Source organism: Falco punctatus (assembly GCF_963210335.1).
Source record: "Falco punctatus genome assembly, chromosome: 17".
Taxonomy (NCBI): domain Eukaryota; kingdom Metazoa; phylum Chordata; class Aves; order Falconiformes; family Falconidae; genus Falco; species Falco punctatus.
The window spans coordinates 3,560,836-3,587,260 of record NC_137597.1 but is presented as its reverse complement, the minus strand read 5'-3'; the positions used below and the strand labels follow the sequence as shown (position 1 = coordinate 3,587,260).

Here is a 26,425-nt window from a genome sequence, read left to right as displayed (position 1 = left end):
CCCCTCCCTCCCAGTACCTGCTTTGCTCCCTGCTCCCAGTATGCGCTTGCCACAACCACCGTGTGCCAGATGTATCTGCCATCCCCAGAAGGGTGACAGGTGCTTGTGGTTGACCCCGGCAGAATGTCATTGCTGAGCACGAGATCCGCAACATCTCCTGCGCTGCTCAGGACCCCGAGGATCTCTGCACATTTGCCTACATCACCAAGGACCTGCAGACCAGCCACCACTACTGCCACGTCTTCAGCACCGTGGATGTGGTGAGTGGGTTACAGCATCCCATCTCCCAGCATGCTGCGATCCTTTGCAGTCCACTTATTTCATCGCTCGGCTTCACTGGCGAGTTGTAGACCAGGATCTGGTCCGTTCTGGGGCTCTTCTACCCATTTCCACACTAAAATATTCCTTTCAGAGTCCTGGCTCAAAACACTTTTACTGTGGACCTCTGTCGACAAAAAGACTTCATTACTGCAGTCTCCAGTGCTGAATAAAGCAGGGCAGGAGTTTTTCCCTCCTGGGGAATATGCCGTGAACAAAAACCTAATACGCTCTCAGTTATGTTGAGCGTAATAGGCTGATTTAACAGCCTTTTAATTCACTGAGAGAGTGGAGGCATAATTTGCTTTTATTCTTGGGCAGAATCAGCTGTATAAGATGCATCGCCTTTTTCTCTTTACAGAGCAAAACGCTGCTAAACTGCGATGCTTGCGGGGCTGTACCAGCTCGCAGGTGGTCCTGGCGACCAGGGCTGTGCGAGTGTGGAGGCAGCTCGGCGCCTGCTCCCCTGCGGGGCAGGAGCTCAGCAGCTCTGCCAGGGGTATAGCAGGATGAGACCTGCTAATGGGAAGGAGACGGGCTGTGCCGAGGTCTGCGCCTCTGGAGCAAGCTGCTGCGCAGAGCGAGGTAGCTCGTATGCACCTAACGATTTTGTGTTTTCTGTGTTCTCTCTGAAGAACCTGACGTACGAGATCATCCTCACGTTGGGGCAGGCGTTCGAGGTCGCCTACCAGCTGGCCCTCCAAGCTCAGAGAGCAAAGCCTCTCGGTGCTGGAGCAGGAGAAATGATTGAAACAAAATCTTCCAAACCGGTGCCTAAACCGCGAGCCGGCATGAGGAAATCTGCAGTACGTATGTGTGGGCCGGGGGCGATTTGCGTGGGCTAAGCTGGGATTTCTCCTTGGGCACCACACGCTTAAACCTCCGTCTTGGTGGTGGGGGGAGCCCAGAGGTGGACAAGGTGCCGGTAGCTTTGGGCACCGCTGATGCTGCGGTGTCCGTACAAGGTGCCGGTAGCTTCGGGCACCGCTGATGCTGCGGTGTCCGTGGCACTGTGAGCAGTCCTGCTGTGGTGCTGGGGCTTTCCTGGGCAGGATGAGGGCAAGCAGAGGTGGAAATAGCCTGGGTGGGATGGGGCTTGAGCGCCCTGCTGGGTCCAGCACCGCTTCCAGGTGCAAACCCTGCAGAGCCACAGTGAAATCAGTAGGTAACCTGCAGCCTGCAGTACGGGGGTGCCCCTGTAGCCCAAACCAGCCAGGACTGGAGCTGCTGAGGAGCAGGGACTGCTGCATAAGCCATTGCCTTCCTTTAATGTCTCCTTTTGTCTGTGTTCTGCTTGCTCCCCCCGCTCAGGTGCCGCTCCCTCCCGACACTCGCTGTTGTTACTGTCACACCTGTACAACACACCGCCCCTCCTACCTGCCGCTGCAGTCTGTTAGTCCCGGAGCTAAGGTCTTTACCCTTCTTCCTGCCATCTTCCATCACGAACCGCCTCGGGCTGCCCCAGCTGCCCCCGGCCCGCCTGCCTCCCTGCTTCCCATGTCTCCTGCTGTGGTCCCGTGTCCTGCCTCGCTGCTGTCTTCCCTCCATGCTTGTTCCAGGGCCGTGCCGTGGCCTCAGATGAACCCCAGGGATAAACCATTCCTATCTGCCCTGGCTGATGTAGAGTGGCAGCTCTCAACTAACTGCATTGCTCTTTCTGGTGTTGTTAACCTTCCTGTAGGATCCTGATTTTAGGAGGACAAGATGAAAGAGCCATGCTTGGTCGGGAGAGTAAATCACGTGGGAGCTCACTGGCCAGGAGCTGTCTCCCTCTCTCTCCCTCTGCCTCTTTTTTTTTTATTATTATTTTTTTATAGTGCCATCTTTATAGTGCTCGATTTTTCACGCTTCTTTGTGAGATGAAGTGAAGCTGTCACTAACGTTAGTAGGGGCTTGCAGGCCTGACGCAGGGAGTCACCTCAGGGTGCTGGGTTGAGCCTGACGTGGTTAGACACGCTGTAGCCGTGGAGGACTCAAACGCCTCCCCGGCGAGAGCCGCTTCCCCGCACACGTGCACGTTTTGGGGCCGGGCATTAGGCAGAGCAGCAGCCTCTCCGTGTTTCGAATCCCCGCTCGTTCTGTCCCAGAAGCACCGGTGACCTAACACGACCTTTTCTCTCCTTATTTCCTAGCTGGAGCCCCCTGAAGTGGACCAAGATTCCCAGTCTCATGCCAGTGTCTCCTGGGTCGTGGACCCCAAACAGGACTCCAAGCGGACCCTCAGCACTAAGTATGAGACCACTATCTTCTAAAGCAAACACACCCCGTGTCCACCTAGTCTAACCGTGCCTTTGCGATCTGATCTGTCTGCTGTTCTAAACTCCCTCTTCCTCCAGCTGCTCGCACTGAGCCCCGTGTAGGCACTACGTCAGAGGCAGCAGCACTTAGGAGACTGTAGACTTACACGGCTTTTGTACCTGATCACTACTGAACACTGTGAATTCTCCTTACTCGGAAACAAGGGTAACAGGCTGTTAGATACCTGTGAGGCGGGAGGTGCAGAGGGATGCAGGCTGGGGAATCGGAGATGTGGATCCAGGAAGCCGCCTGCTGTTTTCACGTCTTTCCCCTCGCTCTGGCACTGTGAATCCCTGGGGCGACGTGACACTCCCCAGGCCTTTTTTTTTTTTTTTTTTTCTATTTCACCTTCTTATCCTTGGACTGATGGAGACCTCTTGTCTCTGCGGTGCACGCACTCCCTCCTCCTAGATCCTCTTCTTCCCGACTGAGCCACGGCTGCGTACTGTTCCAGTGAACTCACCCCTCTTCCTACCTGCCGTTCGAATCGACACTAACCACTGTGATGCTGTCTGCAAATAACACGCGGTCACTAGATTTCCTCACGGGGACCCTGGCCCACCGTCTCTCCCCTCGAAGCCTGGAGCGGAAAACCTGCTCCGATGGGAGCGCTGGTTTGGGCTGGATGTGATCCTGCCCGCTGGGAGCTCTGGCCCCTCTCAGAGGGGAGGTGTGGGTTTGGTTGCATGCATTTCAGCCTCTTGTAGGATGTTTTTCTCCCCGGAGTCCTTCTGTTTACACTCGCCAAACTTCCCATGAGCTACAGGCGTAGTTCTCGCTTGGCAGATTGCAAAGAGGTTAAGCTTGCAAAGGCACACGTTGGTAGCCCCGTGTTGGGAAGGTGTTTGCGAGGGGCTGGATGCTGCGCTGGTAGAGGTCTGATGAAGCAGACGGAGCTCTGTGGTGTTCGGCAGCCTTGCTGCAGTTGTACTTTTTTTGCCGAAGGGAGAAATGTGATTGAAATCAGTCTGCTGCCAAGCTCAGAGCTTGTTTTCAACCGACAGACCATTGCACGATGAGGGCTATAGGGATCTTGAAACATCTGTCGCCTCCCGTCCTCGAGAGCGAGGATTTCACTTAGAGATGGCCCCGCGTCAGTGGGCACCTCAGTCTTTTCTGACTGCTTCTCAAGTGCACGTGATTTTCCTCTGGGAAAACGTCCCCATTTCTGTGTATCTCAGTCAGAGCAGCTTTGAATCCCAGAATATGGCTGGGAATCATTTGCATGAGATGGCAGAGCACTTGTCACAGGTCAGAGCAGAGCTGGAACAGGTCTGGGAAGCATGGACAGCCACTATGAGCCGTCAGTGGCCCGACCCCTGGTTCCTTTGCTGAGATGGAACTGAGGAGGAGGATCTGATGATCAGACAGCGCCGGGAGGCAGCACTGCTGCCCTGCTGCTGCTTCTCCCGGACTTGCTGTGCGTCCAGGCAGTGTCATCGCTCTTCACCTCAGTTTCCCCCTGTATGGGATGGGGACGTACTTACCTACCTCTTGGGGGTGTGAGGCTCGCTCCGTTTGCAGAGCACTTTTAAGACCCTTTAGCGAAAGGCGCCACGACCTCCTCACCATGGCAGCAGACCTCCGGCGCTCAGCCTCGCTCCCCGGGCAGGTGAAGGTCCTGACTCTCAGCAGAGCTGCGTTTTGGACCCCGACCAGCTCCTCGCGGCAGCGGCTGTCGCACCTTTCCCCGGAGAGGGCTGAGCAGATGGGGCAGCGGGAGAGGGGCTGCACAGAACTCACTCGTGTGCACCTTGATGTGCATTTGGCGAAACCCCCTGGGCAGCCCGGTTTTGGAGAGCTGGGGGTGACTGTGGCTCTGTGCTGGATGGCTGTGAAGAAAGGCGGGCGGCAGCTGCCTGCTCAGCTCTGCGTGACGTGTCTGGGTGGGCATCTTAGAGTAAATGGAGAAGAGGGTGCACAGGGATCTCCAGTAAAGCTCTGTTCCCAAATTAGCTTTTAGAATTTACCCCAAATCCCCCTTCACGATCACCAGTTGGCATCGGTGGGGAGAGGTCAGAAGAGCGGCCCTGTGTTATTTATTTGCATGTGGTATTAGGGGCTGAAAGCAGCTTGTCCAAGTTTTGATGGGGCTTTAGAGCTGTTGCCTCAAAGTTTCCATTCCACCCGCCTTGCGGTGAAATCCGATGTTTCAAAATCTTTATTTAGCTCTTTTTCAGGAATGAGTTTGATCTCCCAAGTCATTCGTGGCTTCATGGCACTGTGCGGCATACTGACTTCAAAACAAGGGCTAGGCTGGTCAGAACCTGGGTGAGGGGACTGAAAGGGTTGTCTTGTCTTAAAGCAAAAAAAAAAAAAATAATCAAACAACAAAGGAAAGCTCAGCCTAGTAGGAATTTATATATTTCATATGCTGTTGGAGCCCCTTATCGCAGAGCCGGTGCTCCTGTCCCTGAAGACGCCCAGAGCCGAAGTCGCGCCGCAGTTGCGGTGCTGTGCCATGCTGCCAGCCGAAGTGTGGCCGCGGAACGGTGCCGTGTCGGAGGTGCTCCGAGGGTTGGGGTGGGGTTGGAGTTGGAGTCAATCAGCATTTCCTGTAAGAGCGTCCAGGCCGTTCGGTATCCCTCAAAGAGAAATGGAGTTAATGGTAGCAGTGGTAGTGAGCACAGTTTCTACGTGTGTTTACCACGCGGTTGCCCACGCATACACCTGACTTTAGAGGGGCTGAGCTGTTGCATCTCCCCCTGCTTTCAGCCGGGGAGGGTGAGTTCCTCAGCACCTCCTAAAAGCGGGTCACTGGAGCATGTGCCTTTCAAAGGGTGACCATCCAAACCCGGCTGGGATCACAGGCAGCCCTGCCTAAACCACAACGCTTCCGCTGTGTGTCCGTAACCCTCACAGTTGTGTCTCATCTGGCCTTACGCCTCCTCTTCCCCAGCTCTTGTTTTTGTATGACTTGGAAATCATTCATTCCATTATCTTCCTTTCTGTTTGCCTCTGCAAAGCTGATCTCCGGGCAGCTGTCTCCTACCACGGAAATGTAGTAACGGGGCAGAGACCTAAGAAGCAGTGGCCTGCTGACACGAAGATCATCTCCATCCGGCACTGGTGTCTGCCTCGGAGTGGGTGCTTGGCTGCTCAGTGAGGGCTCCCAAAGCAGAGGGGGGAAAGGGATCTTGCCCCCCCGCTGAGAAAAGCAGCTCTTCCCATTTCTAGCAAAGGAAAGTTGAGACTTCCGAGGCCGAGAGCGATGGCACCTTTTCTGGTTTGAGACAAATGTCTTTCGACCCCTTTCTTTTTTTAACGTGCGAAATGATACCAAGCAAATCCAGTTCACAGTTTAAATGTAGCACTGCAGTTATTTTGGTGAGGAAAAAAAAAAAATATCTATATATCTCTCCGTATTTACTGAGAATCCTCGCAGTCTGTCAAGGATTACAGTAGAAAGTCTTAGCAGTGGGAGTGGTGTGTGCATCTCTTAACGGTACTTAAATTTGCTTCAACTCTGGGTGAACAGTAGAGAACGCCAAATTCTTGGAAATAATTTCCTCCAGTGTGAGAAGCCTTGCAGGGTAAGTCCGCATCCTTCGTTTTCCGAGCTACTCCACACTTTTCTAGCAAATGGAAATAACTTAAGGAAAAGAGTCTGCAAAGGATCTTTCACCCCAGAGTGGTTGTGGCCAAGTATGACCGATGGTACAAAGCTTGCTTCCCCTACAGAGAACTGTTGCGTTGCAATACTTGACATTTCTATGGCAAGGACACAATTTCTTCCCATTTACGCACTGAATATCTGGAGACAACTCCCTTCTCCAGCCTCTCGTGCACCTGTCTTGTTTTTAAATGCAGTTATGCCCTGAAGGGTTGGGTGGTTGTTGGTTTTGTTTTTTTTTTTTTTTTAAAAAAAAAAAGTATATTCAGTTGTCATTTAGCACTTTTTTGATACTAGCTCATTATTTAATTAGTGCAGAATTAGTTGCAGAAGATTAACAAATAAGGAGTTAAATTTGGGGCATTACACTGAAACAGTCTGTACGCGAGGATAAATCATATCAACCTGAGGATGGCTTGGCCCCCATCTAGGTCCGGTATCCCCAGATACCACCTCAAAGGTGCTGTGGGCTGATTTTTCTTTTGAATTGCCAGAGTATTTAACAGTAGTTTTGGCTGTGACTGATGTGTTTTCACAGTCCTGTTCCCCTCAAGGGAGAGGTGTTAAAATGGTTGTGATTTTAATTCTTCAGATGCAGAAATGTAGCGCAGCACGTTACAATCTCAACAGGCGTTGTAATGGTTGGGGCTGTGGTACCCTGCTGCTTTACTAGAGTGATATGCCCGAAAAATTCCTGTTTAACTCCGGTTGCTGCTGTATGTCCGGATTTCATTTAGTCTCTCCAGCCAGTGAGGCTGGGGGAGAAATGAACCATAATCCCAAGGGCATAGACCTGTAAATGATTAGGAGGGGGAAGCGGAGATTTTTTTTTTTTTTTTTAAGTTGATGAATTTAGGAAACCTAACATTCCTTGTTATGCATATGTTGCAATTCATACTGGTGTAAGTGTAAATATTTGGTGTGTCGGCAACAAGTCTTTTTGGAGAGATTGCAAATTGAACCTCTGCTTGGGAGGAGGGACACCTTTCTGTTTTTGATGCATGAGCTTTTTGAAGGTTGGCTTGGAGGTGACGTGGTGATGAAGACTCCAATCTTCAGGGGACTGGGCTTGGTGACCCTGGTGGTCCTTTCCAGTCCTGCGTGTAGTCCGATGGTTGTCTTTAGTGATCCAACAGTTCTTTAGCCAGATACTCTTCTCTCTGCCTTCATAGACAAAGCAGTTGTTTTGGCAGTGCATCTCCCCTTTCATTTCAGTGGGTTTTCCCAAGGTACTCCCGTGCTGGAGGCTGATCCTGGACCGTGCCAGTCACCAACTCCCGGCCGTCTGTTAACCCAGCCATTGCACAGTATTCTGGCTCTTCCTCCCTACAGGGTTTCGTGGTATCTGGAGGAGAGTGCTCAAAATTTCTGGTGCTGATTATGACTTTGAATCAAAATGCATCTGCTGTATTACCTGCCCGGGAAAAGGTGGTGCTGCCCTGGGCCTTGTTGCCCTTTTTAAGGACAGATTGTATTTTACAGACTTTGGTTAGTGCATGGCATGAGTCCAGGCTGAGAACTCAAGATAGGTAAACCAAGACGCAGAGTTGTTGTCTTTTTTTATATATATAGGAGGGGATGATTTGTTTTTTTCTCAAATTGAAGCTGCTTTATCCTTTTTAATTTTGTATTTACAAAAAAACAAAACAAAACGCAACTCATCTTAGCTGTCAGCTGTCTTTGAACTTGCTTTGGGATTGTTCTTTTTAGAAGAAATTATGCAACTTTTGCGGGGTACGTGCCTGTCCCCCTCCCAGGGAGAAGTCAGGGCACCTTCTAGGATGTACCTCTAGTGAAAATTTGTACCTTCACGAGGCTGCTGAGACACAGGCCAGATGCCAAATAGTCCCTCCGCACACACCCAGCCCTGTGTGCAGCTGAAGTGGAGGCAAGGACTCTAACGCTTCTTCCACCCCACTTCAGAAATTTATAGCAGCAGAATTTCCCCTGGCTTTCCTCTGCTCACATCATCTCCATGCAAAAAAGATCTTTATTTTAGAGCAAGCACGGTGTTTGCAACGCTGTCTTGTTGCAAAAGGTCTCCCTTTTAGGTCTCATATTGGCATTAATTACTGCAGTTTTATTTCTTTCTTTTCTTTCTTTTTTTTTTTTTTTTCCCCAAAAGAAAGTAACTGTGCTGCTTTTGCAAAGTCAATCTAGCTCAAACACTTTTCTTACCCATGGAAGAATAACCTGAGATTCCCTAACAGGGCAGAGAACAGTCAAGTTCAGTTTGCAATGTAGACATTTTTGCTAATTGTGATGTATGGCAGTGGGACTGATTTGTAATACAAATGTTATTTAATCTGTCTGTATTTTGATACTTGAATTTCCTTTTATTTCCTGTATATACAATTGTTAATCTGTTCAAAATTTGTCTGAATTTTAAACATCTTGTGGTACCAAACATAACCAATCTGTGCAACAACATAGACTGACCTCACGACAACAAGGCGAGATTGTAAATATTCCTGGGCTTCCAGCAGTCGTTTTGTTGTTTTCATAATTGTACAACTTAGAACAGACTGAATTAATAAACAAACTTAGACACACATTTGCTCCGTGATGTCAGTGTTAGACTGAAGTCTCCTGGTCACGTGTGTTAAAGGAAAGCTGTTCTCATCCTCGTCGAACAGCCCTGACCTGTGAAGGTAAGAGACAAGGGGTGAGGCAGGGCAGGTTTGTGGTGTTGAGGTAGCTCAGTCTAGCGCTGTACCTGCCCTGCTCCGCTTCGTAAATCCAAGGAACAAGAAAACCCAGGAGCATTGCACAGAGACGATGTGCTGCGGCTGTGGAGGGGAGCACAGGAGGCGGATGAGCTGGGAGCTGTCGCAGGGTGGTTCTTTGGCTGCAGAATGGGGGGTTGTGCAGGTGCTGAGTAGTCACTTTGGTTGAACTGTGCTTTTTGCAGTTAGTCATAGTGACTCCAAATACTGATGATTATTTTGAGAAAAACTAATTGATGCATAAAAACGCATCCACATAGGACAGTTTGTGGAAGGGACCATAAAAACCATCTAATTCCCACACCCTGTCATGGGCAGGGACACCTGGCACCAGCCCAAGTTGCTCTGAGCCCCATCCAGCCTGGCCTTGAGCTCTGCCAGGGATGGGGCACCCACAGCTGCTCTGGGCACCCTGTGCCAGCGCCTCGCTGCCCTCGCAGTAAAGAATTTCTTCCTAATATCTAATCTACCCTCTATACATCCTCTGTAACATTCTGTTAAAGATGGCTCTACCTATAGTACAGCAGTCTCCAACCGCTTTGTGTATGCTTTCTGTGTGACAGTGAGAAAAGCTCATTTTTACCCCCACCAACATCCACTGGGGACTGTCGGGACCCCAATTTACTAACGATAAACGCTAAAATCACTTCTCTGTAGCACAGCAGCAAGCGGTTTCATGTTACAACTGTAACAGTTTGGGCAGCCACTGTACATGGTATTCACCCAGCAAAGACTTTTGACTTGCCAAGAAGTAGGACATTTTCATTATGTAAAATTAGAGCAAGAAATCCAGACATTTAAATACAGGTTAAAGTTCAGATTTTCATGTCAAGTATAATCTGGCTGATGTAAAATACTAAATACACCAGGGGTTGCTAAATTTATACCATATGTTCCATTTCTAATAATTCAGTAAGTCAGGTTTTCAAGCTAACATTGAAATATATTGAGCCGTTTTAATGATTTGAAATACCATGTGGCTTTATCAAATGCAAACAGCGTCCCTGGGCTGTGACTAACATTTCAGCAAAGTAGGTTACAGGCCCATGGTAGAATTAACACCTTGAATTAAGAAAAGCTTAAGCTGCACTGCAGTTTTATGAGCTCCACATCCCATTGCCTTCCCCACCAAATAGTGGCAGGGTTTTTTGGGGGGAGGAAAAAAAAAAAAGCTACCTTGTGTAGTTGAGAGGTTTATTCAGATACTGACATGCCAAATCACTTCCCAGTAGCAACGCTGGTCCCTGTGGATTTATCTGATTGATTTTTACAAGCTGAGGCATGATTTGAGAAACTTGGAGCATGCGTTCCACCCCTGCCCGGTACACAGTGAAGATGATCAGTAAGAATCTGCCATCCCTCCATCTGAGTCTGCTGCTGCATCTGGGAAAAGCGCCCTGAGAAATGCTGAGTAGAAAGGTCGGAACACCTGCCTGTTGTGGATGACGCTTCCAAACCTGTGCCCAACTTCCAGCAACTCTTCCTGAATGGGATCAAGGCCCTTTGGGAAATCTTTTTGAGAATTCTGTCCATCAGGGGAAATGAAGAGGTCAAGGAAGGAATGAATCCGCTGCTCTGTAGGGAGCAAAAGTATGAAAACAAGTAAGTCGGCAATCAACCTTTGCACAGAAAGGTTTCCTCACACAGTCAAGAGCGGATCTGAGGACAGCGTGTTGCGGCATGCCCTGGATGGATTTGGGGACACAGTGGATTAATATATTCCTTTTCCAAATACTGAGCAGATGAAACAGCACCCAGCACAGGAACTGAGGTGAAACTGTGGGACACAAGGAGTACTCAAGCATCAGGTGTACTCGCCTTGTTTCCTCTTTGTCCTGGGTAGCTGCTTCCAATGATGGCTGTGGCTGGGGTACTGGGCTGGAGGACGGATGTCAAACCTCATGTCAAAGTGGAGCAGGTCAACAGTAAAGATTTCTCACTCCGTGAAAGTTTTTGTACTGCATTGAAGCATCAAGCCTCTTGGAAGCGTAATGGAATACAGAACTTCAGAGCCTGGGATTTATCTTGCCTGCCACAGTAGTGTTTTGAAATTGAAAGCAATGAAGAAGCCTCTCTGAGGAACACAACACAGAGCTGAGATTCAACTACCTGGCTGCTTCACGTGTTCTTGCACTTGAAGTGAGTATGTGGGAAATGTTGATAGTGGCCAAGAGTGCAGGCAAGACACAGGCTTGATTTTTAGACACGGAGTGGGGGGAAGGCTGTCTAGTTCTGCAGCTTCTAATGCTACACCGTCGGTGAGTCACTGCCATCACACACTGCCCAGCTTGTAGTTTATCGAGGTTTGGTTTAGGCTATTAATTCACCCTTCTGAACTACAGCAAAACAAAACAGCCTGCTCTGACATGGAAAGAATAAAACCAAATAAACAGTGTGGTGGCGTCCACACGGGCTGGGAAGGATACTTAACTAGATGAAGCAGTGGGCAGGAAGAACCTCACCTTATTTTCATAGCTGATAAAAGCTAGTCTTCCATGTGGAAATAATCTTTCCTGTAGCATACTCGCTGCCTGTGGCACTGCAATCTGATGCGGAGTTAGCATTCAGAGTACTAACAAAAGGTCAAAATAACCAGCTCTTATCCAAACCATTTGAATAAATATTTTGATGGAGCAGCGTTATAGGGCAGCTGGTTAGCCGAATACCAAGCAGTGCACTCTCTAGGGATAAATATTATTTAAAGATCTTAGCATGGTGCTTTACTACAGCCAGTGATTAAGCTCTCACTCTGCATCCTAACCTGAAGATTGCAACACTACCTAGGAACAGAGCTTGCACTTGGGCCTGTTTAGTTTTTAGCAAGGATGGGAGGATTCAAGAGCTGGTTCAAAGCAATTACTGTTTGGGAGCTTTTCAGGGTGGAACAGGAAAATCAAGGCAGTTTCTAAACCTAGCTTCCCTGACCCTCCTCTCCGGTGCAGACGACGCGGAGGGGCCAGGCACTGCACTCGGCTCACACCCTGAAGCAGAAGTTCTGCTCAGCGCAGGGAGTTTGCTTGGCTAGTGCCCATCCTAGACCTGTCTGGCACGCTCCAGGGTCATTAGCCTAAACCTAAGTTGTGGCCTATGAGCACAAAGTGGCTTTCAAGGTCAAGTTGGGCAAACAGAGACTCACCAATGACGTGCCGGACTGTGTTGCCCTTCCCTGCAATGCTTTTTATCTGGGCTTTCAGGAAAGCACATTTCTCAGTGGTAAAAGCAGAGGAACCCAGCTGTGAGAGAGTCTGCTGACTTCCTGGAGCACGTGGTTGCTAGTATCTTCTGAAGCTTCTTCATACCTAAATCATACACAGGTACATGTGCTCTGGCCACAGCTCGCATTAGGTGGGGAAGGGGTCTCGCAAGCACAGAGGGAAGTTGCTCCCCATGCCTGTGGAGTGTCGTCACAGGCAGCTAGTGCAGGACAACCGACATTCAGCCAGACCTCTGCTGAACTAAGCTTCCCTTCCCGACACTTTGGCAAGCAGTAGGCTACCCTGCAGCTGACCCATGAAACAGTGATCAGCACTATTAATTTTCCCCTCTAATTAAGAAGGGACTATTGCTTAACTCCCAGCTAGAAATGCTGGCTGGCATCCTCCACTCGTTGCAGTAGACCTGGCTGCTATTTGGTTCTCAGATCCTCTTCCACTCCTGGGGGAGATTTCTGCTGCTCATCCCACAACCAGCCTGTGCCTGCAGACTTGCTCTTCCCCTTCTGGAAAAGAAAGTAACCCGGCTGGTACAAGACAGCCCTTCCAGGAGGACCTTTGTTACCTGTTTCAGCCCAGCTACAAACCCAGGTGAGCCACGTAAGGTGCTTCCGCAGATGCCAGTGGTCACTAGCTGGACTGCAGCTATGACAGTAAGCAGATTCACCTGCACGTGTACTTCCTGCAGTCGAGCCTGATCCATAAGCAGTGTCTGCGAACAGAAATCAAATCAGCCTGTGGATGTAGAAGCAGCAGCTGTGATAACTCAGCAGATCTCAAGCCATGGAGCAGGGCTGTAACTTCCCCACGAAGCAGAAGGCAGCTGCCTGGCAGCAGGGAAGTTTAGTTTTGTGAAAAATCCAATTTGTTTCACATAGGGAACAACCACACACAATGACTCATGGCACAGAGGGGACAGAGTCTGGCCAGTTCTTTCTATAGAAGACGCAGAACCAGCACACTTGTTCATTTCGTATATCTTTATGGAAAAGCTATAAAGCTATCCAAGCACTTCTCCTACCTCAGGGTATTGCTCTTGCCCAGGCTCCCGGCAAAGCACATTCATGTATCCTCGATTCAGCACGGACATGAGACTTGGCCCAGTTGTGCTGCTGCTGGCTGCCCCTGCTGAGTGTGCGGCAGGTGAGCCACTGACTGCGGAGTGGGGTGGCAGCTGCGAAGAGGACGCAAACACTTCTGCTGCTGCTTTGCACAGTCATGCTCTTGTGCGATCCAGGGTATCTGCAGTAGGGTAACACAAACAGATGTTTGTAAGAACAGACTCAGGTTAAGTCAGTTAGAAGCAGGTATGCTATACTGCAGGCTGAAGGCGATGTGCATTTGGAAGGCAAAACACCATCGCTAACACACAGTATTAATGTCCTGTTGCCAGGGCACAAGGTTACGCTACCGAGACTGGTACCCAGAGAACGTTATATTGGATATATTGGATTTCAGTCTCCAAGAAGCACATTTAATGGAGTCTGCTGAAGGAGAGAGGCAGTCAGAGAGAAATCCGCTACAGCCTCGCAAAAAAAAAAGAGATCTCTACATCAAATGCAAGTTTTCCTTTTTAAATATGCCTCCTAACAGCATTTTGCTCATTCCTCTGAGGATCTCAAAACACTTTAAACTCATGAGGACTTACAGTTCCTCCTGAGAAAGCTGTTAGCTCTGTCTTACGCATGCAGAAACTGAAGCACACCAAGTAACTCCTTTTCTGCAAGGCATGTTAGTGAAAAGCCTTGAGGAAGGGACCCAGGAGCCCTCCAGCTTTTAGAGGCATTTCTCTCATCTGTTACTGAGCATGAAAGCATCGGCTTTGGAATATTCCGGTTCCCTTTTACTGCTTTAACAGCTCTTGCAGAAGTAGCAGTTCTCCTGTTCCCTACCAACTTACTAGGCAGCTTATCCAAGAGTTCCCGGAATTTCTTCTGTTCATACTGGATGGTGTGGTCTTGCAAGTGGGTGCGGAGGATCTGGATGGTGAAATTCAGCATATCCATTCTCATCAGGCCAAACACGCGGAAGATCTCCCTGGGATAAGACACAGTGAATTGAAGGTTGAATACTGCAGTAAATGCTGTAACTGGGGCCATTTTAGAATGCTGAGAAAGGGGAATTCAGACCCTCTGACTTGCTTCCATTTTCTCACAGAAGGTTGTTCAGTCTGATTGGAGTGGCCCCTAAAAAAATTGTAGATAAAATAGATTTACTTCACGAAAGACTCATACTGTCTAAATTGCAGTTAGGCAACAGGAGCATGTCTACACTGGAAAAAATAAGGAAGTTGTAGGCCAGAATGCACGAAAGGGTCCCTGGGCCATAATTCCAAGGCAGTTTTCTCTTAACCCAGTGTTTTATTGTTGAAAGTTTTGCCAGTCTATGCAGACCAAGGCAGAGTCAGCATCACCCACCTTAGAAGCTAAGCTGAGGCTTTGCAACCTTCGTACTTCTTCATCTCGAATGGGCGCACACAGCCTTGCCATGGTGCCAAGAACGTACGTGGTGAGGCCATGGATATCCAGAGCTCCGTGCTCAGCCTTCTGTCTAATCAGCTCCATGTCCAAGGCCTCTTCAATCTGGCTTCGCAGTCAGTTGTGCCATGGCAGCAGAAACGATAGCAGGGCCTGCCCAGAGAAGCAGCAGCAGCCTATTTGTTCCAGGAATCTGACAGCTCTCCAGAGCTGCTCAACAGGAATTGAGGTTGGCCTTGTATTGAGACTAAGCTAACTACACAGTACACAAATTCTGGGGCACACAATCGCTGTAAGGGAATGCTTGACTCTAATGATGCACTTCAGGATGTCTGGCTACTGTTTCAAATCTTGCAAAACCTCCTTTACCATCACGCGTGAAAGGAGGGAGATATGTGACTTGAGTCTAATCTGAAAGCGTAGACTGAAAAAGCAAACTACAAACTATACACAGCTTCATGCCCTGCTAAGAACATGTGTCTTTTAGTGCTAAACCATGTTGTTATTTGCTACATTGTACACTTAAACAGTAGATACAGCTCCTCATATACCTGAAGAGGTGTCTTTGTATAGAGAATTGCAGTAGTTTGTTTGGCAGACACTATACCAGGAACGGCTGATGGCTGTTCCTATAACCAACAGTTCAAACAAAAGCCTTCCATCCTTTTGGTGTAGATTATGTGTTTTAAAGACCTGGGACCTGAGAACGAGTTTCCTTCTCAGACAGGTTTTAGAAGGTGCAGTTGTGCAATTTGTGTCTCCCTATAAACTAAGGGGAGCCTGCTTTCTCCTCCCTCTTACGCATGTTCACATAGGAATGCTGGGTATAAAGGGTGAGATGATGACTCAGAGAAGACTAATTCTAAGGTAACCAGCTTCTCTGGCTCAGGAACAACTCACCTCTTTTATCTCCTGCAGCAGCTGGATTGCCTGACTGTAGTCTGGGGGACTAGCAGAAAGCTGTTCCTCCAGACTGCCCCAGAAGGCTTCGTGCAAGGTCCCCTTCACTCTGTTTTCCAGGCTAAGAAAGAAGAGAGGAGGAGAAGGGTTTTCTGTTAAAATCAGGCAAACACAACTTCTCAGGGACCATTTGATGGGACCATTCCTCAGGGCTTTCATTGCAGTTCACATCTTCAGACATGTTCTTCTCTTCATCTTTACTCCTAACTGGCAGCAGTACACCTCACCTTTCTCTGGCTCATGGAAATCTCTCTCAACCTACATTTTCTAAAGTGGAACTCCTTCCTTTCAACCCTGTTCCTAAATGCAGCAGTTAACCTGTCTTAACTGTGGGGTAAAAGGAGCACAGCGTTTTTTCAGGGAAACTCTCCAAGCCCTCAGAGATCAACAGAATGTTTTTCTAGCTAGTGCTTGTTTTCACAATAAGAGAATGTCAGTCATTTAAACAGATCTTCAGCTAAAACGTAGGCACCTCAGGAAATTTCCACTGAAAAGTCTGCTTTGTTCATGTCAAAGTCACAGCTTAGCTGAAGCCTCTAAATCTTTCAGTATTAACATTCATCATATTTAAGAAGTTCTTAGTAAATCATGAATAAATAAAACAAGCTCCAATTTTTTTTATTTATTTCAGAAGCTATCTTATTTTCTTGTTTCTTCTGCAGTCAGATCCAAACCCACCTTCTTTCCACATTCTCACGTTTTCTGTAATGTGACAGAAAGAAGCCAAGCCTGAAAAAAAAAGTGTGTGTGTATATATATATACATATATATATATATATAAAAATAATCAATGCACACACCTGTCTGGGGAAAAGCTGGCCTCTTACAGCTTGAGGTCCCTGTTGAGTGTAATTTCGTGGACAATGGCCAGTTTGGAAATGTCATCGGTTATTTCCCGCAGCTCGTTCTGGAGAAAAGCAGAATCCAAGCCAGTAAGAGCAGAAACGCTAACCCCGGCCTGGCGAGGGAAGAGGACTTTTTTAAAAACATTACCGAACTGGTAAGTGACAAGGTGAAAACGTGCAGATTGGTTTATAGGCGAGAAGCCTCGCTTTCTGCAAGCGCAAGGGGTCCCAGGGCCACCCCCAGGCCCCTGGGCCGGTCCCACGCGGGCCCGGGGCTCCCGCGGAGCGCGGCTGACACCTAGTGACGGCCGGGAGCGGCGGCCAGGCCGCTGCACGGCTGGAAAGCGCCGCTGCTTCATTCCCTGTGGATTTCATAGTCACACGTTCATATGGAAGCACACCTGAATAGCGGCGGCAGGGCTGAGGGAACGCCCCGAGGCCTACAGGTACCACGGCCCCGTCGCTTCCCCCGCAAAGTCCCCGCTTCCCCGTACCGGAGGGCGGGCCGGGGGCCGGCAGCTCCTCGCCGCGGGGCCCGCCGTCCTCCCACGGGGGCTGCCCGGAGCCGGGCTGGGGCGGGGCCCGGGGCGGCAGCTCTCCCCTCGGCAGCCATCGTTACCCCCGCGGCGCGGGCCGGCCCCAGCCCGCCGCACCTTCAAACGGGACCGAACCACGGCGCGGCGGGCGGGGGGCGCCGGGACCGCTGCCGTTCCCTCCGGGGGTGTCCCGCGCCCACCCGCAGGGTGGCCGCACCGCGGCAGCGCCGGAGAGTGGGAGCCGCTCCGCGGGGTGCCGCGCGGAGCCACCGCCTGCCGGGTGCGGCGTCGCTGACGGGAGCCCGGCGGGTCGAGCACCCCTCCGCGCTGGCGCCGGTGGGCCGCCCCGCAGCGGGAACGGGCCGCAGCCGCGGGGTCCTGTGCCCCCCTTCTTCGCGAATGGAATGCGCCAGGCGCCGTGCCGAGGTGGCGCGGCGGGGCTCTCCCATTGGAGGCGAGGGGGGACGGCCGGGAGAGGCCTCGCTGTGAGGCGTCGAGGCCGCCGCCTTTCCCTCTGACGGAAGGGGCTTGCCGCCCCCCTGGGATCCGCGGCGTGGGGGTCGCAGGACGCCTGGCCTTCTCCGCCTGGCCACACCACCACGATGCGTTTCACAGGTGGGAGCAGCGAACGGTTTGGGAGGCCTGGGTTCACCAAGCGAGCCCCGAGCCAAGCAGGCGGCCATGGTGCCCGGCTGCCCTCGCTCCCCGGGGAAGGGCAGGAGCTCCCCTGCGCCCTGCTGTCCGGGGATCGGCGGGGGCAGAGCCGTTGCCTCCCTGAAGCCTGTGAGGGGCCGTGGTTTAGCGCCTGTGAACTGCCGGGGTGTTAAACTCAGACATTTCAGAGGGAATGATGTGAAAAAGATGATTCTGCCGAGCCGGAGAGGCTCCAGAGAGCACTGCTGGGTTTGCAGCAGCTGCAGCGCACTTCTCACGCACTTTATTCACCTGATTTTACCCATTTTTCTTTCTGGTGGGCCCAAAAAGCAGTGGCTGACTCCACTGTTACAACCTCCCCCTGACTTCACTGGGATCGGGGTTAAATCTTCTGTGGGGCAAAACATCCAGTCTGGGATGACTTATTATTTCCTAAGCATCCAACAGCACCCACCAGTAGACACCTGTGTGGTTGGGGGCAGGAGCTAGGAGCACCATGGGGCAGGGGATGGGGGTTCTTGGTGTCTCACCATGCTCTGGAGCCACAGGCACGGTGACCTGTGCTCAGCCTTGTGTGTGCAAGGGACGGGCACAAGAGCCAGCCCGTTGGGGAGCCGAGGCCTTGATCCGCCCCTCGTAAAACAGTCCTGGCACAGCTCCGTCTTCCAAAGTCTGCGAAACGCTTAAGATGTCTGGGTGTTGTGGCTGGCGAAATGCAGAGGATGAAAGGCACAGGGCTGGCATGCTGTGTGGGGACGGACAACCCCATTACCGCTCCTAATTAGTTACAGCTTCACAGCTGGGCTGCATGAACAGCACTGCGGCTCCCTCCCTCAGCCTGCTGCCTTTGCAGAGGAAAGTATCCCAGGTGGGTTTAAAGGTGGTTGGAGCTACCATCATTGCCGTGGCTTTGCAGCAAGCCACGAGTGCAATTAACGCAGCTCAGCTGATGAGTTGTAACGAGTTTAGCTGTCATAAATGATTGAATGCTGGGGGTTAGCCATAGCCTGAAACCACGGCTATCCTGCTGTACATCTGCAGCACAAGGCTGCGTTGGAGTGGTCTCCTTAAACCGTCAGTGATTTCCTCAAGCCCCTGGGGAGCTGTAAAAATCATCCCATCAAAAAGCAATGGGAAAACTGCTTGGCTGGGGCAGCGCTGCAGCTACATCAGATGGCGACTGGCCCCTGTCTTGGGGGTAGACACCGCTGAGGAACGAGCTGGGAAAGCTGTCTGCCCTGAAGCGCAGATGGCTCTTTCCTCTGCCTTGAAGCACTGCAGGGCCCGTTCGGCATGTGGGGTTTGCCAGGTCACCCAGCCCTGGGGGGAATTCACCTCTTCCTGCACAGAGGGGCTGCGCAGTCAAGTGGTAAGGGTCTTAGCGCTGATTTCTCTGTACTCTGCAGGTGGACACAATTTTTGATTGGTTTGGGGTTTTAGTTTTAACTGTTTTTCCAACAGAGAACATGTGTCTCTGTGCAGCAGGCTGACCCTGAGCAGAAGCAGGGCTGTCTGCTCAGTGTGCAAGTTGACAATTATTATCTGAAATTTTCCAAAAAAAACATGTGTGATGCCTCAGAGAGGTAACCAGAGCAGCTCTTGGCAGCTTCTGCAAGGAGAAGGCGACAGGGCTCTGTGCATGTGATGCAGAGGTCATGTTTGCACATGCAGGAGCATCCACGTAACAGGTTCATCCCAACAAGCTCCTGCACCCATGAGCAGGGGCACAAAGAGGCTTTGGAGAGTGGTTGCTCTGCTCAAAGCCACGGGAAAGGGCAGGCAGGTGGCTTGTGCACAGGAAAGGAATGATCATGAGAAATAACACCACTAAAGCTCATTATGGGACCAGCCTGGCCCAAATCCTGTCCAGGAATTCCCCCCCCCAGTGCCCCCCATTCAGCTTTGTGCAATGCCAGACCTGGCTTCTGCTCCTTTCTGATCCTCAGCTTCATGCGAGGAAGCTGAGGGTGGGGAAATAGCATTTATAGAGAATAAAACAGCACAGTTCTTGAGGTGACTTCAATTTGCTCTTGTCTGTCTCTGTTTCAGAGCAGGGCCCACCACTCCCAGCCTATAAATCCTGATCCCAGAGGAGGCAATTGTATGTATTTAAATATACAAGCATTTGCCCTGCATTCATTTCCTTTCCCAAGTGGCTAGTGACATGAAGAATTGTAATAGCAGAATGTATTTTTAATGCATTTCCTGCAGATTTCTGCAAGGGAATCCAATTCCTGGGTGGCTTTAACTTGCCAGAAAGGCAGAAGACCTCAGGAACACTGGTAATAGGCAGGGTGGGTTTTTTTAATCTACTGTTTTAATGAGCTCTATCCATCTCTCTGATTAGATTAATCTCATTTATTTTAGCCAAGCCATCTATCTGAAATCCCAACAGAGGAAATTGGGATTTTGAGTCTTTCAGGGTGAGTGCTTGAGTGTTAGGGAGCAAACTCCATAGGGACGTTTCCAATTTGCCCTTTTATTGCCTCAGAAATTTGTAACCCTGATGATCACATTGGAAAGGGACCAGCCGAGCTGTGAACCTGTCTGCATCACTGACAGCATCAACAATGTGCCGCGGAGAGCCCGTGTGTCTCTGCCCCGGTTCAAGCAACTCCCCGAAGAAAGCAAAACCAGCCCAGTGGGGAGGACTCAGCTTTCCAAAAAAGCTCCCATTTTCCTGGCAGGAGCAGAGAGAGCTCCGCAGCTGGAGCATCCTCAGCAGTGGAATGGCTGCGCTTTTGCAAACCCACCAGCACAGCCCCACCAGGCACAGTGAGGCAGCCATGGATGGGGAGGGCCCACTTGTTCAAACAGTAATGCCTTCGGCAGTGGCCACAGCTGATGGAAGGGGAAATGGATTTTTTGTTTAAAAGATGGTGTTGTTTTTTCAAGCCCGATGAATGTGAACGTCCCCATTTAAAAAAGAGTCGAACCGGCAGTGAAATTGGTCACTGTTTGCACACCCACGCGCCGACGGAGGCAGCTGAAAGCAAACTTCCTGGTGTATCCTGATCCAAATCACCTGGGAGCGGAGCTTAGAGAGCACAGTGCTTGCAAGCAGCTGCCCAGCCATGGCAGGCTCTCTTTGCAAAAAATAAGCTCTGTCCCAACAGAAAAGGCAAAGCCCAGTTGGTGTTACAGCCCCCTTCTTCCAAAAAATGAGGGAATCCAGAGCCTACAGGCTTTGGCTGTGTTAGAAATTCACCTTCTGGGAGGGAGGCAATTAGGGCGGAGGGTAGAAAGTGCTAGCAGGTGTTTTGGGAGGGTATGGAGAGGAGAGCTGGAGACAGGAGTTTTCCTCTGCCCTATCAGCCAGGAAAGCTATTTTTACAGGAGCTCCTGGGGCACCAGACAAGGTTAGGATTGTTTCTGTGCTGGATGCTGGTGTAAATATGTGGGCAAGCGGCTGGATCTGGTGGAGCTTGCAGCTTCCCTGCAGGCAAATGAAGTGGTGTTGTCCGCCTTGTCCAGGTGAGGGGATGGCTGGGTGTTGGGGCTGCCGTAGCCCCCAATTTCGGTTCGTGAGTCCTTTGGTGAAGCAAGTGTCTGCTGCAGCAATGGCTGTGGCATGGATGTGCAAGGTGCTACGTGCCTGTAACACACCACATGCCTCACCGACGACTACAGCATCTGTTAATTCCCTCCTCTTAAGCCAGGGCATGATCTTTTCCATGAGACATCCCATATGCATGAGCTGGCTGTCACTGCCACAGTCACGGTGTGTGTGTCCGAGCTGTGGGGAACTGGCCACTTTGAGCGAACCATCACCTGTCCTGCCCAGCCGCCCGTGGCCAGCACCCCATTTCGGGGCATTTCAGACTCATCTCGTCATCCGTGTACTTAGGGGATGGGTTGGTGCTGGATAAACTGAGGCTTGGAGGGGTTTGGCTCATGGTCACGTAGGCAGCCTGGCCAGAGCCCAGGTGTTGTGGCTGGGAGACGTGCACAGAACTGGGGAGATGCTCCTTGTACCGTCTCACCCTGTTGGACACCCCCAGACCCAAAATCGGGTTCAGGCTCTGCATGCAAAGTGCTGGTTCACTGCCGGTGCCACTGGCTCTGGGTAATCCTTATATTTGCTGACTTTACTTAATTATTGCTCAGTGAAGAGCTCGGCTCTGGCGAAGCTGTGGTACGGGGAGGCCCAAACCACACACAGCGCTCAGGGAGGGATTTTGATCCAAAAAAAAAAAGTTCAAAGGTGTTTTTGGCTTAATGCGGTTTATCTAAATTGCTTTATGTTCATTAATCTGGATTAACACAAATGCTCTTGGAATGGCTGGCTGGGGAAGCGTTTGCTCAGCTATTCTTATGAGGACAGACTTTTCCAAAAGTGAAAAGTTTGAGCTGGAAAAAAGAAAAGCCAGGTCCTGTCTGGTGTTGAGTACTTGCGAGCCCTGTGAACAGAGGAAGGGTGTTTTTATCCCTGCTGCCCAAGTCCAGGGGGTCCCTTCCAGGGTCACCCTCAGCACCCACATACCCTAATGACTGATTGCCTTCCTCTGGCAGAGGATTAATCCCCCTGTTCTCACTGGGGTGATGTGAACCCCATTTTTGGCTGGCGTGCCGAAGTGGTTGGCACGATTAGTTAGTGAACTTCAAGGTAAATTGGAGGTCAAGCCCAGATTTGAAGGTGGTGGTGGGTGCGAGCGTGACCCAGGGAGCCATGTGATGTGGGCGACGTCCTGGAGAAGCAGGTGATCTCCCCGTCCTCTCCTTTCCCCAGGGCTGGGATTAGGAGAGATTTTACAGCTGAGTGGCCGGCCTTGTGTTAAGATTCGGTTTGCAATGGCTCAGTCCCCCCCGGGCCCCTTGTCAAGAAGGACTTTTTAGGTCTTTTATGGCCGTTTTGCTTGTCAGCAGGACGGTTCATGCCTGCCGGGGATCTGTCCCTGGGAGGGATCACCCCTTTGCGTCTGTAGGGACTTCCCACCTTGAGAACAGGCAGAGAAACACCCAGTGTAGAAAATGGGACTCATGGAAGAGGATCCCAAAGCCCAGCGCTTTGGAGAGGGCTGTCTTATGTTTGTGCATTCACCTGGCATCTGGGTGCACTTTCTTGCCCTGCAAAGGGCTTCTTGCGCTGCCTCAGGCAGGTCCTTGCACCCTGAAGCTCGGTTCCTCCCATGCGATGGGGAGAGCAGCCCTTCCCACCAGCTGCCTGGGTCAGGGATGCTTGGGTGCCACAGGGAGGGGACCGGAGACCCATCGGGGACCGACAGATCAGCTCCACGCAGGACCCGGCTCCGGCTCTCAGCAGCCACAAGCGGCAGCAGGAAAGCAAAGCGCTCCTGCCGAGCTGGGATGGAAGTTGTAAGCGGGACCTGGGCGCTGCCCAAAAACCAGGGGACTCCCTCCTCCCCCTGCCCCAGCGCAAACAGCAGATTAACAATTTATTTGACGTGTTGCGGCTGGTTAGTTTCTTCGCCTGCTCCCCTGATCAGAGGGAATAAATGTTGCAGTGTGCAATAATGTTCATTTCAGGTGAGGGTAAATATAGAAAGGAAAACCTGCTGAGAGCAAGCCATTTATTTCTGCGTTTGGAAGCCTCTGCTCATAAACAGTCAGTCATACCCATTTGGAAAATCCCAGCGTGGTTTTCTTGGCCATCCTAGAAGAACATTTACTTTCCTGTAGGTTAAGAAGTTCGTTTTAAATTAAAAAAAATAATAATGGCAACTCACTTCCAGCTGCCCTCGGGTGTTTAGGGCTTGTTGACACACTAAGGCCGCTCTGTTCTTGTGCGAAACTGGTCTGGTGCAGGATCACAGAGGAGATCCTGCAGGGCTTTCCCAGCTGGCAATGCTGGGGGAACCTTGTTCTTTGGGTTCCCCTTGTTCCTCTGCTTGTGCTGGGCTTGGGGTTTTGTCAGACCTTTTAGCCATGTGCAGGGTTAAGACACCCAGCTTTTGGAGGTGCTGGTGGGCAAGGGTGCAGGGAGGTGCTTGGGGGAACTCAAGAGCCCTGTGGCTCGGCAGCCACGCTCAGGAGGCTGGATGGAGGATCGAACCTGTCGTGCTGAGCTCACACTGGACCAGAAAACCCCCCGAGGTTTTCAGGGGAGTGTGCCAAAGCCAACAGGACAGTGCGCACTGCAGGAGCATCCATCAGACAAGCCAACAGCCAGGGTAAGCCTGTGCCCTGCCGCTGCTGCAGCAGAGGGGGGACACCCCAAAACAGCATCGCAGGATGGGGCTGAGGAAGGTGGGGATCGCCCATCACAGCCAGGCTCTGTGTCCCTCCTCTATCCTGAAAGCAGCACCGAGGAACCATGCAGCAGGGAGCGAAGCGGCCAGTTTGAATTGGATGGCTGCCCTGCGCCGGCGCTCCGTGGCTGGCCCGGCCGAGCAGGAGCCAGCTCCCGGCTCTGAAGTTTTCTGCAGTCAATAAGGGTCTCTCCGTGTTTTCCGACAGGATTTGGATTTGGCTCGGGTTTGCATTGGTTTCCGAAGGCAAGAGGCAGTTAAGTCTCTTGGAAGAATGAATTAATTAGCAAATGCCTTTGGTCAGGTCAGTGCCCTCGAGTAGTGTGCTTCATTCTTTAAAGCAATGCCTCTGCACCCAGGTAAGCCGCTCTGAAAGGCTTGTATTACCCTTAGTATTTTAAGAGCTATACATACATCATCCCAGAGGAACCCTTTTTAAAAAAAAAAAAGAGAGAAAAAAGCCTCCCCCAAAACGCGGTGTTGACTCTAACGGTGGCATTTGTGTAAGCAACAAAATATTGACGCAGTTGGCTGGGGTCTGGCTGGGGCTTCTGGAAATAAACTGCTGCCTTGTTAAATTGTAGATGGAAATGCAAGTGGGAAAATGACTGACATCTTACACAAGGCGGGCAAATAAAATCGCTGCTTTACTACAGCGTGAAAAAACTCAGGAATTAATAGGTCTCCTTCTGCTCGGGGGTGTTGGATTTATCCCCGAGTAAGATTCATAAACTATTTTAAGGAGAGAAGTGCTACTTTTAAACACGCGCGTCTGGGTCCTGGAGTTAAAGTGGTGTCACTGGTGCCGAGTTAACCCTTGCCTGCTCGTGGCATGCCAGCCCCAGGATCAACGGCAGGCAGAGCAGGCAGCCCTGTTCTTGGCAGATAGCGCTCCGGCTGAATATATAGACATATCAACACCTGATAAATGCTGGGAGTTTATTTTCATTAAGCATGATGTGTTCCAACAACTTATGTCAGAAATGTGTTTCAGGCCTCAGCCTGAACTCTGAGCTTGATTTTACCTGTGTGGGACATAAAATGCATTTAAAATAAAACACCTGCTCCAAAGCTATGCCTGGGGTGAACTGGAAGCAGACGCACAGAGCATTGCTGAGTCCCTCTGGGGTGTGATTCAGCGCACCCCAAAAGACTCCTTTTGACTTCAGTAGCTGTGACACCTATTATCAGGGTATCTTCGATGGGAAATAACAATTAACAGAGTTTTAAAGAGTGGTTTATCGCTTTCCTTTCTACCCAAAGTCCCTTCCTTCTCCATCCACATCCCGACTATCTGCCACTTGACATACACATGCACGTGGAAAAGCAGGACGAGATAAAAGCCATACGGAGCGTGTAGCCAGCCCGCCAGTGGCACGGGGTCCGACTCACCAGCAGCAGCGACACCGGTGTAATTATACGTGCTCTAGTACGATTTCCCAGTAATTATTCTGGAATAAAAGCCTGCCTATTTCTGTAAGAGCTTATGTCACTTGGAAAGCTCTTATAAATTCAGCTGGAAAAAGGGACCCTTATTCTGGGATAAGTGTGGTTAGTGGTTAGCTGGGAACGGGGCTATTCCTGGCGCTGCCATCGACTTTCCCGGTGACGCTGGGTAAGTCACCTCACCTCAGCGTGTGTCACCTTCTCCTGCTGCAAACTGGGAATTACAAACAAGGGCTTTCTCCGCACGCAGCGTTTTGGGAGGCTTTGTGACACTGGAAAAAAGGTGTCACAGGGTGACAGGCAGTCATTTAGTGGGACTCGGTGCTTTTTTACCCACCTTGGAGGCATCTTGATAAAATTGTAGGTTGGGGAAATGAGGGATGTAGCCAGGAGCTGGTGATGGGGACTGGCTGAGTCGCTGGAGCCTGGGATGTTGGCGTATGACTGGGAATACAGTGTTTTCCTCTCCATTTTTAAAAATAGTCTATTCTGTTCCAAGTTGTAGACCACACCCCTCGTTAGGGCATCGAAACGTCTCAACCGCTGTTTTCTTGAGCCAGCTCCTTCCAGCGTGCAGCGGTGGGGTACAGTACCAGCATCAATCACTCCAGTGCAGGCTGCTCTGGATGCAGCGAAGAGGTCGGATCCTGCCCTGGACTGGCAGCATTGTGCCTCTGGTCCTCGTGGACCAGAGGGGAAGGGAAATCTCTTGATTCGCAGCATTGTGGCCTCTTCTTCCTCCAGTATCCCTGCCTGATGCAATAGCTGCTTCTGCAATCCCTAAGGTCCTTTATGGTCCATTACTTCTCAGCGGCTTCTGGTGCAGCCTCAGAAAACCCTTTTATCCCAAGCATCATGCGAAAATACATGCGGTCAGAGCTGAAGATGCGGCTCATTCATAGCATATGGCATTAAATTCATGCTGGAAACAGGGAAGTCTAGTTTCAAAGCTTTTTTCATTTGCATGGATAGCACAAGGTGGCTCACAAGCCAGAATTTGTCCACTTTGCTGAAGCGGGCACTGCCCATGGAGCGGATGGACCAATGTGCTGATGCCAAGAGGTGAAAGGAGAGTCTGCCCTGGTGCATTCCCATGACCTCCGTCCCTGCGTGAGCACTGGAGCGGGGCTC

General features: G+C 50.7%; 2 protein-coding genes across 4 annotated transcripts in view; one reads left to right on the top strand and one right to left on the bottom strand.

Annotated features, from left to right (window-relative positions):
- The window catches only part of ANKS1A (ankyrin repeat and sterile alpha motif domain containing 1A), a 112,328-nt gene extending 103,547 nt beyond the window's left edge, over positions 1-8,781 (top strand). For 2 of the 3 annotated variants that reach the window (XM_080367769.1, XM_080367767.1), the window contains 3 exons: positions 123-260; positions 954-1,124; positions 2,451-8,781. In XM_080367769.1, the coding sequence (XP_080223895.1) occupies positions 123-260; positions 954-1,124; positions 2,451-2,570 (429 nt within the window). In that variant the 3' untranslated portion in view covers positions 2,571-8,781. The remainder of the gene's footprint in view (positions 1-122; positions 261-953; positions 1,125-2,450) is intronic. The other variant, XM_080367768.1, reaches the window with a different exon arrangement.
- TCP11 (t-complex 11) lies at positions 8,545-25,781 on the bottom strand. Its single transcript, XM_080367894.1, is given in 8 exon segments — positions 8,545-10,530; positions 12,092-12,227; positions 12,598-12,879; positions 13,189-13,381; positions 13,851-14,290; positions 14,543-14,761; positions 14,765-14,797; positions 15,545-25,781. Coding segments are annotated over 8 exon segments (1,758 nt in total). The 5' UTR covers positions 15,764-25,781; the 3' UTR covers positions 8,545-10,294.
- Positions 25,782-26,425: the final 644 nt, after the last annotated feature.